The sequence below is a fragment of the Jatropha curcas genome, chromosome 3, assembly GCF_041381405.1.
Source record: "Jatropha curcas cultivar XTBG-Jc1 chromosome 3, XTBG_Jcur_1.0, whole genome shotgun sequence".
In the NCBI taxonomy this organism is placed as follows: Eukaryota; Viridiplantae; Streptophyta; class Magnoliopsida; order Malpighiales; family Euphorbiaceae; genus Jatropha; species Jatropha curcas.
Window position 1 is genome coordinate 3,095,973 of NC_143153.1, and position 11,411 is coordinate 3,107,383.

An 11,411-nucleotide genomic window follows, 5' to 3' on the forward strand; every position below is an offset into this window, starting at 1 on the left:
AATTAATTTTAATTGTTGACTACTGCCTCTCACAGACTTGCAAGTAACATTTAAATCTTTCTGCACCGAGTATTTGGAAAAGGTGGTGTTTGACGTTGAATTCCCCCTTCTCTCATCCTTTGTTGATTAAATTTTCTGTTGTAAAAAAAAAATGATAGCTTTATTATGATATATGATTTATAATATGTAACAAACATTTTTAAAATTTTGTGAAACATAAATTTTACATTATTATTGTATTTTTTTTTTATTTTTTCGCATGATAATAAAGGTAATCTCTAAAAGGGATTTCTTTTATAATTAATTTCAATTGGAGAAGCTTGCTGTGGACGTTGAATATCAACGTCTAGCTTGTTTTTCTATCTTTTAAATGACGTGTGAAAATAAATAATAGATAAATAAAATTTAAAAAAAGAAAAGAAAAGAAAACATTTGAATAAAGTCATAAACTATTTATTGGAATGAATACGATATGGTCTCTCCTCATCCAATAGAATAACGACGGCCCCAATAAAGAAAACCACCATAGCCACAGCACCTATCTCCAACCATCCCTCGCAACTGACAGTTGCTTTTCATGTGCCATGGAAGCGAAGCGAAGTGAACCGCTTCAGAAAAAAAGAAAATAAAATGCTTTTCTCACACTCCACACTCCCAAATGTCTATTCGACATTCTCTCCCTCCTCTTCTTCTTCTTCTTTCCGTAAACGATCCACTTCCACTTGTCTCCTCTCATCGTCACCATCCTCACCTACGACTTCTGTGTCAGGTCCACGTGTTTTCACGTACGCTTTAGTGTTATACATGTATTTTTTATTCATATATTCGTTTTCCCCGTAAATACATTTGATTATAATTATTTCTGAGACATATTTCAGAGTCAAAATGTCATCAGATTCGCTTCCTCCTCTACCGGAGAGCCGCATCATTGTAAGTATCTCACTTCAGTTGATACTTGAGAAGCTATGGTCATTGCTTTGGAATTTTTCTTTTTTGATATTTAGTACTGAATTTTGTGTTTGCTAATGCGAGCAGCTAGGATGTGGAGGAATTTCGGTCGATTTTTTAGCTGCTGTCGCTTCTTATCCTAAACCTGACGACAAGATCAGAAGCACTAGCTTGAAGGTTTTTGTAATTCTTTCTTCATTTTCCTTGTAATTTGATAAGAAACGTGTCGTTTTCAGAGTTTTGAGTGTTTTCAGGTTCAAGGAGGTGGAAATGCTGGGAATGCAATGACTTGCGCTGCTCGCTTGGGCTTAAAACCTAGGATAATTTCTAAGGTTAATTTTAGAGCTGTTTGATACTTGATTGAATGATTATTGAGATTATTGCTTTTACTAATCTTGTGGATTGCAAAATTTGATTAGATTGCTGATGATAGTCAAGGCAGGAGTATTTTGGAGGAACTGGAGAACGATGGTGTGGATACTTCTTTCATTGTGGTGAGCTTCTACTGATATGCACTAAATATCATTTTCTTGATTATGGAGAACGAATTTGTGTTATCATACTTTCATTATTGTTATTTTAGTTCTTGAAAAGTTCCAGCTAGGGCTTAATCATAGACTTTTTTGGTGATTTCACTTTTTTATTATAAAAAGACTGCTATCTCTGTGTCAGGAGATCAAAGCCACAGTAGATGCTTAAAATATCTGCAACCTGCCTTTTGTTTTTTCTATGCTTCTTTTCTGTCTTTTGGTACATGAAATTGTCTGTTTTGACTTTTATTTTGCATACTATTAAAATGCCTTCTCTTTCATTAATAGCTTATTGTTAAATCTCTAATGGCATTTTTGTATGACCGGTAGCTCTGTGTCTCATGTCTTTATTATTTGTTGACTTGTGTTTTTCTTTTTCTTTCTAGGTTTCCAAGGATGGTAATTCACCGTTTACCTATGTTATTGTCGACGACCAAACGTGAGGACCCTTGCTTGAATAAATTGCTCTCTCTTTCTCTCCGTCGCTCTACTGTTGTTGCAGACTTTTTCTTGGTGTTAAGAATTTTTTAATTGATAGATTAGGTGAAAAAATAAAATAAAATTTTTACCTAATTATTGTCTAAGGTTTTGCACTCAAGTAAATTTCATGTTTCAATTGTTATCCTTAGGACTTAGAGGGGAAAGTGAAAAGGCAATCATTGGAATTTTACTGGCTTTTGAGGTTAAAAAGGCTTGAAGAAATCTGGATAGTGGTTGTAATTATTAATGAATATCTAAACTTATTTCTTAGTTTTGTCCACACAATAGGAGCTGAAATGTTGCTGTATATATAAAAAGGAAGGGTGAAATCCCAGAAAGAGGGATTTGAGTTGGAATTGTAGATTTATTTGATCAAAGTTATAATATTGAGGAGCAAATTAGGGGCAGTGGTCATCTTAGTATGCTTCTCCCTTTATTTTTAGATCCTTATGATGTTTGCTCAAATGTAGAGAATTGTAAATAATCTCAGAGGTGATAAAATGAACTCTAGATGTCTATCTGGTGACAATATGAAATCTTCTCCGTTATATGGCTAATTTTTTTTAGCTCAATCCATTAGAACTTGTATGATGCATTTCCATAAGTCCCAGCGATACTATTCCACTGCAGGCACCGCATTTGTGAATGTCATAGAAATGTGGTAGTTGACTTTGGAATGATTGGTTAAAGGGTTAATTTTGGAAGTTGTTTAGCATGTGGTAATTATATTATGTGATATTTTCAGGAAAACTCGTACTTGTATCCATACACCTGGGTATCCTCCCATGATACCTGATGATCTGTCTCAATCAAGCCTACTTTCTGCGCTGGATGGAGTAAGACTTGCATATTTTGATGTAAGGTTGCCTGAAACAGCCTTAGTTGTTGCAGAAGAGGTAACGGTTATCATTTACAGTTGCTTTGGTGCATTACTTTCTGTAAATTGTATTTTTAAATGCTGTCCATTCAACCATTATTCTATTAGGAGTCTGATTATAGTCGATGCAATTCTCTTATTTTGATTGGTTTGAATACTTTATCTTCAATAGCACGTAAGTATTCATTATCTTAGCTTTTCAATTTGTTTATTCTTACATTCTTAGAACTGCATTAGGTTGAGCAATTTCATTTTCTCAACATATTTATATTAATGTAATTTTGCGACTTTATATTGAAGTATGTTGGTCCTAGTCCATCTTCACATTTTTGGGTTTATGGTTAACGCCCTTATCACAATAGTTTGTTCTTAGGGCAAATACCTGTGGCAGTTTAGAAGTGAGTAATTTCCCATTCTTGCATCTGTTCCTTCTTTTTCTTCTTGTTGTCATTCTTTTTTTCTTTTTAACTTGGGGGAGAAACAAAATTTTTTTGCATCACCAGAAATCAACCACATCTCAGTTGATTTGTCCAGTGCAGGCAACTCGCAGGAATATACCTGTTTTAATTGATGCAGAAAGGAAAAGGGAAGGATTGGACGATTTTCTGAAATTAGCTAGTTATGTTGTATGCTCTGCAAAATTTCCACAGGCAAGTTGATTAGTATTTTAATGAAATAACTGCAATGATTGACTCTTTTTGACAGCTTTGAAATATTAGTGCAGACAATAAATGCTTCAAAACACCTTGTTTGCTTTGCTTAAACAATAAATTATAATAATAATATAGAAAAATAATATAAACCTATCTTGTCGTTTGTGCTGCTTTATCTTTGAGAATATATCTCAATGTGGTAATTTCTAGATCCATGTTCACAAAGATGTTGAAAGGTGGCATCAAATCTGCACTGTTTCCTCACCAGTCAAGTAATTTTGTTATTTTTATGTGCTGTAGCTAAAGTTCTTTTCACTTTTGAATGGGATTGGGGAGGAGTTTTTTGTTTGCTGAAGCTATTTATTACTCAATCTATTTGTTCTACTACTATTTGACTTAGCATGCTTGGACCAAGCGCAGATTCATTTTCACTTTTTATTAATCCTTTCATCTTTAAGCTTTTTGAGTTTTAATAGGAGTTGTGAAACTAGTAAATCCATATAACAATAGCTTGATTGATGTTTCACTGCTATAATTGACTGAGCATGCTTGTTTATTATAAGCACAAATTCATTTACTGTTTCAATTTTCACTACTTTTCATCTCTTGATCTTTGAGGTTTCCATGGGATTATGGGAAGTTCAAATTTACCTCCAGTTTACCAATTATATTTATCTGCTTGCAGCCTTGGAATGGTAGCTTCTCAGATAATCTTTAGTTAATGCATGAATTTTTGACTTGCAGGCATGGACAGAAGCACCATCAGTTCCAACTGCGCTTCTTTCTATACTTTTGAGATTGCCAAACATCAGATTTGTGATAGTGACCTTGGGTGAAGATGGATGCGTGATGCTTGAGAGAAGTACAAATGGTGAGTGGACATTCACTAATGCTAAGCAGGATCACAAATAGTCGCTTGGAAACTTGGTGCTTGAAATTGCTTCATGAACCATATTCTTATCTTTATTCTAGTAGAGGCTCCTGCATCAGAGGAATTGGATGTAGATAATTTATTCGAATCATTGAAGCAGAGAAAAGATGATACAATTTCCATACCAACATGTTTCTCTTCGGTAATTTACTCCTTAATGAATGCAAAATTGACTTTCATGTTTCCCACTTTCATTTATGGTAGCCATCTCAATTGATACTGTGCTCTGTTGAATTTTTGGCATCATAAGTAAAGGAAAGCCTACATTGACCTCACTTCTGTTGACATGTTTCTGGGCACCACCTCTGCCTGCCCCTGTTGATCCACCATGGTAATGCTAAAACGCTGTTATGCTAATGAAAATGCTCTGTCTTCTGCAAGAAAGATGGCCCTCATGCAAAACCACTTTATTGATTGAAGGACCAACATCCAAGGGGGGCAAAAAAAATCACACGTACGCTATGTGTCATTTGATAAAAGCATGATTAGATGAATGGTGGACTATCCTTTTATTGATCATTGTTGAAGATAACACTTGGTTTTATGCTTTTAGAAATCTTGACTTGCCCATTTGAGGCTTTCTGTTGTGCTAGCCTATTTGTTATTATAGATTTTAACTATAATTGTCTTTCTTCCAATTCAATCCTGTGCTGTTTGGACTGCCTGAAATGAAAGCTGAGCTGCAATATTGTAACCTTTAAGCATTTATTCAACCAAGGACAGCTACTTATAATTTTATGTTTTCCTGGCCTAGAAGCAAGTAATTTGCTTATTCAAGCAGCTGAAGAAATTATCGTTCATAGACTTGCTTAAGCTCATGCAAAGTTAACATGGTCAATACTTTTTGCATTTAATTCAAATTAATATGGTTTTGCATCTTCTCTTTCCAGCCATTGACAAAACTAGGAGCAAATGGCATAGGAACAGTGAATGGGAGAATGTTTTTAGGAACAGCTGAGAAGATACCTCCACAAGAACTTGTTGATACTACTGGTGCTGGAGACGCATTTATTGGAGCAGTTCTTTATGGTATGTGTTACCATTGCATTTGGAGGAATGTACATGTGTATTTGTGAGTGTGTGGATCTCCATACTTGTGTGCTAATGTATGCCATTGCAAATGTTTGTGCTTACTTGTGTTGTATTGATCTTGATTAGTCTGTTTTACAAATGCCCTGATTAAATGTAATAACCTGGTTAAAATGTCATATGTCATGTTAGATTCTAGATGACAAAAAAAGCATCTCTGTTACTGATAACTGATTCTGGAAGGAGACAAGAGATAGACCCCAAGTTTGTCTTTAAAGACCTAATCCGTATGGCCTTTTTAGGAAATCAAATGTCTGGATTACATGTGATATTCACAGAGTGCAATGCACGGCTAAAATGGAAAGGAAAAATTACTAAAAAGCTTGAGTATTGGAATTTGGCGAAATATATACTCATGTCTCTCCTTTATCAAAAGTCCTTTTTCTGTTGAAGTTGGTTATTTTTAGAACAACTTATAATAAAAATAGTTCAAGTGCCCAAATTCCCACCCCCATGCATTTATATAATCTGGTGTCCGGGAACTTATTTGTCATATATGTTAGAATCAATTAATTTCTTTTAAGATTTTCCTGAGAATTATGTCTAATTTCCAAGAAATAATTTTTCCCTTTCAGTGAATATATTTTCTATTATAGTTGATTAGTGCACTTGCGATTAATCTTTCCATATGGAACTCATCTTCGTTGGTTTTCTTGCAGCAATCTGTGCTGACATGCCACCAGAGAAAATGTTGCCATTTGCTGCTCAAGTGGTAAGCACATTTCTACATGGAGTCAGATAATGCTCTTCAAAAACACTCCAATCTCTATAGAAATGGACAAGATTTTTAGTACTTGTTTTAATTATTTGGAGCTGATTGCAGGCAGCTGCCAGCTGCAGAGCATTGGGAGCTCGAACTGGTCTTCCACACCGCTCAGATCCACGCTTGGAGCCATTCTTACATAAGAGTTACATGATAGCATAAATATCATCTCTGATTGAGGTTTTAAATGAGCCTCAGCTTTGTTGTGTCCGTATCTTATGCTGTATATGTTATGTAAATATATAGCTGATCAAATAAACTTCCAAAGAAGAACGCGTAACTGAAGTTATAAAACACACACAATATATGACACTCGTAGTTAATCTGCATCTATACAAGCTACTATTTATGCCCTCTCTATCGTGTTTAGCTTTACTAGATTTGCGTGTTGTACGAGTGAATTCATCGGTTAAGGTGTAGGGAAATCCTATTCTTTAGAAAATGTCCAATTTGGGGGTAAAAAAAATGGAAACACAGAATTATATATGGCAGAGGAGTGAAAATTAAAAGCTTAAAAATATCATTTTACACAAATTAACAGAAGCAATAACACCGTCGAATAGATTTTGAGATTGTTTTAGTGAAATTTACAAGTAAATTCTAAATTTATAAGGCTATACATTACATTTTTGACTAATTTTTCTATTTTATTATATAAATAAAAAAAATACGACAATTTTACTAAACATCCATTCTTTTTTTAGTATTTTTGGAGGGGATTCGAACCCTTTATAGATTAAAAAAAGAAGTAATTCTGTTAGAATTTTATAATTGTTTTTACTTGAAACAGATATTTAAATTCACATTTCATTTGTACAGTTCTCTGTATCAGAGTTAAAGTTTTGCCAGTATTAATATATATTATTACGAAAATAAAGAAAAAAACGATTTTCAAGATTTATAGGCAAATGAGCTGGTATGTGTGTTGCACGCGCAGCTCCAAACTAGTTCTCAAAAGGAAAACAATCATGTTTAGTATTTTTTTTTTTTTTTAATCAGCAAATTCAATTTATTTTATTAATAAGCCAGAAAAAACTGAAATTATCCGGGCAACTAATCCAAGCCAATTAGACTACTCAATACACCCAGATCTAGCCAAAAAAAGTTAAGTGAAAAAATCTGGAAGAAATATAAAAGTTAAAGTGAAAAAGTTAACTAAACAATCGTGTTTAGTTAGTTAGGGAATGTTACTTGGTCATTGTATATCTAAGGTATTGGTCAAATGCAATTGGATTTAGCAACTGTAGCCCATTCAAGTGAACAACTCTAAATTAAGTAAAATGAGAAAAACTAACTTACATACTTAATTCTATTTAGGTTATAAAATTAATAATTTGATATTTAATATAATTTTTATTTTGTTAATTAGCTTTCTGACTTCATAACCCTAGAGACCAATCCAGTACTCTTTAATGATTAATATCAGAGTATTGATAATCATTGTGATTTAGCCTTAATTATAAATGCAGCTAATGTAAGTAATAGACTACTAGATAAAGGAATATCAATACAAATATCCCTAACCACATTACAAGATAACTAAGCAATAACACAAACAGAAAAAAAACCCTAAACCCTTCAACTATGTTCACCTACAAATAATACCCTACATTTCTTTCCTTCCCTAAAATCCTACAACAAGCTATCAGCTTTTGCAGGCAATCTCCTGAAGAAATTCAAAGCCTTACATGGCAGCTTGTTCCTGAACCGCGGTGGCCGGAGCATATAAAGCCCCCATAAAGCCACCACTGCCCTAGTAGGCACAGCATAGAATCCAACTGCAGCAAACAAACACATAACCACAAACAAGAAACTAGCTCTTGGATCTCTCCAACTTAACAGTGCTTGAAATCTTTCACCTTGTGTGGCCATATCACCTACTACAGTCTGAATCCTCCCTGCCACACTCCTTAGCCTATCATACCTCATTCTTACTAGCTCAGCACTTCGACTCGTCGGAAATGAATCAAATTCCTCATCAAGTTCATCAGCATAAACACTCTCAGCATGAGAGAGTCTCGTATCCATATGGGGTGGGTGGCGTGGGCGTGATCGATATCTCCACATTCCTACAAATGCCATATAAAGCAATATTGCAGGGATGATAAGCTCGGGCATTGCAACCATGAAGAGAAACAGCAATAGAAACAAAGTTGAATACACCGGTTTATGCCAATTGCTAATTGACTCGATCCATCTGCCTATAGCAACAACACCAGAGAGCACATTAATAAGTCTAGCAAAATTAGCTTTGCTTCTTCTCATGCTCCACATATGAGAATCATGATCAAGCATGTACTCCACCACTTCTCGCCCTAGTGGTGGCTCTGCCCGGCTAAGCCTTGATGCAACCACATTCATTGCCTGATATCTTAAGGCCTCCAATTGATTCACACTCAATGGTTGCACATAATGCATTTTCGGTAACAAAGGCAGTGTGTACATTTGCAACATATTAGCCATATTAGCACAGGAAAACCTTACTGCTAAATGAAGCTCACCTGTTTTCTTGACTCCAGTAGGGTGTAGCATAAGAAGAGGATAAGAGTGGGTATAAACTCTGTCTGTTTCAAGAGTTGATAACCGAATTCTAACTTTCCCAATTCTTGAATCACGGGCATTGTTCATGCCATTTTTATCGACTCGAGAATTATCAAACACTCCAATAGTGATAACGGTGGAAGGATCAAACACTTCCCAAGTGTATTGTTCATTCCATTTTGGTGATAGGCTTTCTACTACCGTGCGAGTTCTCACCCATTTCGAACCATACTTGGCTACACAATAAGCATCTGCAGATTCTCTTTTCCCTTCTTTGAGTTTTGTGGGCAAAAGTCCCGATGCACCCAAAATGCCCATTTCAAGTACACCAATATGAGGCTTCCATAACTGTTTTGCAGTTGGTCTAACATCACTGCTATACATGGTGGCTTCATCAAGAACATGGTAACCCCCATCAAGGGACATTCTAAGGTGAATTCTAGACCCAAATCTTGTTACAATTTTTGACTCAATTGCATTACCAAGTTGATTATCAATATTAAACCACCTCGAAACCACTTGTTTCTCATCATTTCGCCTTTCAATTGCAGTCATTGGAAGCAAAATTCTTCCCACAGTCTCCTCTCTTCCTGGTCCAATCCGGTCCTCAACAGAAATCACCAAATATTCCTCAAATGGCTCTGCAACCACAAACAACAAATCTTCATTCCAATAAGGACTGGAAAAGCTCCTATTGGGGTTAGGCCCTGCAATCTTAGTCCTCAAAACTTGGTTCCCTACAATAACTTTAGTGAACAGCTCTGGAAATTTCATCATCGCAGACGCTTTATCCCCAGGAACAATATCTTGTGCTTCAATAACAGAGAGCCTCAAATACCATAACTTAGGTGATAAATAGACTTTAGATTTTATAGAACAAAGCCCATCAAAATGCACATTTGCTGCCTTTGAATGCCAAGCCTCTGCAAAAGCTTCATCAGCTTGAGTACCGAACCAAATTGAAACCATCACTTCACCACTTTTAGCTTTATCTCCTTTTTTATCTTCCATTCTATACCATTGTGGTGCTAATGGACTATCTGGAGGCACTCTTCTTGGAACTTCATTCAAATCAAACCAAACACGCCCCAAGAAATCATCTTTATTGCCTTCTTTAACAAAAATCTCCACCATTGATGACTGTATGCATTCTTTAGAAAACGCAAAAACTTGGTCCCAGTCCATGTTGCTTAAACCTACTCTTTTTGTAATCCCTCTATAATTCCCTAACTTCACTTCAGCTACCATTTCACCACCACCAGCAAACAAGTTGACATCTTTGGCCTTTACAACTCTAATATAAAGATACTGCATTTGCTCAACAAGATCATACGTCGCACTAGACTTATCTTTGTTTAAGGGCCCACCCCCAAGATGTGGTCTTGTCTCTTTAAGAGAAAACTCACTAGACCCATTTCCATAAAAACCCACCACCCCGCCTCCGCCGCCGCCGCCGCCGCCAACACTATGACTACCTCCGGCACCAACGGAGGCAGAAACAGCAGGACCAGGACCAGTAGTGATAACGACAGGTTTTATCTCACCGGGGTTTGGCTCTACTGGCTTTAAAGTGTTTTGGGTTTGTTGTTGTGTTTGCTTCTTGTTGTTGTTAGTCTCTTGTGTTAGCCACTGCTGTTGCTGTACTATGACTTGACTCTGCTGCTGCTGCTGCTGCTGCAACTTCTTGTTCTTCTTTGACTTAGAACCAGAAACAACAGCTCCATCACCAAAACTCATTACTTGTTTAACCTCTTCTTTACCAGAAACATAAAGTTTCAAACTTATCTCTCCTTTGATATGAGAAAAAAGACTTCTTTTATCAAGAGTATGCAACTGCACCATTTCTTCACCCTCTTTAGCAATACTTGAACCAGAGATTCTAACTTTACCCAGAAAGTTTCTACTATTACTCGATCTTTTTTCATTAAATACATTAACATCAATTGTTCTATAAGGAAGATCCGCAACTTCATTTATGTTAAACACAAGCTTCTCGTTCCAAATAGGGTTCAAGTCTTTATACTTGACCTGAGTTCTTAATCTTTGATTCTCAAACTCGACTTCTACAAATGGTGAAGAAGACCCTTCACCATCTTTAGGCATTAAGTTATGCGCGGCCACCACCTCCACCACCAGCTTCTCTTTTCCAGCCATGTTATCCATTGCCTTCAAGAGAGAGAAAGAGTAAATGAAAACAGGAAAAAGAAATGAAGGGGAGAGAGAGAGAGAGAGAGACTGTGACAAATTGCTTGGCTCAAGGGAATTGACCAGTGAAGCAGAAGGGCGTGCACTAAAGAAGCAGAGTTTTGTTTCGTGCAAGGCAGTTTTCGAGGGAGAAAAAAGAAAAAGAAAAGGAAAAGAAAATCTGATATCGTAGTGTACTGTTGAGTGCAGAGCGTGCAATGTAATGTAGCCAAAGACGGGTTTGTACAGAGTGGATATAGTGGGACCTACACGAACATTCTTAACGTTAACCTGCCTTGTTTAGTCCACCCACCCCCGTCTTTTTCTTTTTCCTTCTGTATTTATCGAGGGAGTCAACGGGTTACTGGTTTTCCGGGTCGGATGTCAAACATCCGAATCTATACCAATAAGTTTA

General features: G+C 36.1%; 2 protein-coding genes across 7 annotated transcripts; one reads left to right on the forward strand and one right to left on the reverse strand.

Annotated features, from left to right (window-relative positions):
* Window positions 1-466: 466 nt before the first annotated feature.
* LOC105644451 (pfkB-like carbohydrate kinase family protein) lies at window positions 467-6,625 on the forward strand. 6 transcript variants are annotated; one of them, XM_089719687.1, is made up of 14 exons: window positions 467-785; window positions 879-930; window positions 1,036-1,125; window positions 1,203-1,280; window positions 1,368-1,442; window positions 1,865-1,917; window positions 2,704-2,854; window positions 2,944-3,010; window positions 3,370-3,485; window positions 4,233-4,359; window positions 4,464-4,561; window positions 5,310-5,448; window positions 6,168-6,220; window positions 6,332-6,625. In XM_089719687.1, the coding sequence occupies exons 1-14, from the start codon at window positions 631-633 to the stop codon at window positions 6,431-6,433; spliced, it is 1,356 nt and encodes a 451-aa protein (XP_089575813.1). In that variant the 5' UTR covers window positions 467-630; the 3' UTR covers window positions 6,434-6,625. The 6 variants fall into 6 exon arrangements, with proteins under 6 accessions (XP_089575813.1, XP_012085189.1, XP_012085191.1 ...); XM_089719688.1 differs by having other exon boundaries at window positions 470-769; window positions 4,461-4,561; XM_089719689.1 differs by having other exon boundaries at window positions 475-785; window positions 4,461-4,561.
* Window positions 6,626-7,728: 1,103 nt separating this feature from the next.
* Window positions 7,729-11,179, reverse strand: LOC105644449 (C2 calcium/lipid-binding plant phosphoribosyltransferase family protein). Its single transcript, XM_012229797.4, has one exon. It carries the CDS (start codon window positions 10,973-10,975, stop codon window positions 7,904-7,906), a length of 3,072 nt encoding a protein of 1,023 aa, XP_012085187.2. The 5' UTR covers window positions 10,976-11,179; the 3' UTR covers window positions 7,729-7,903.
* Window positions 11,180-11,411: the final 232 nt, after the last annotated feature.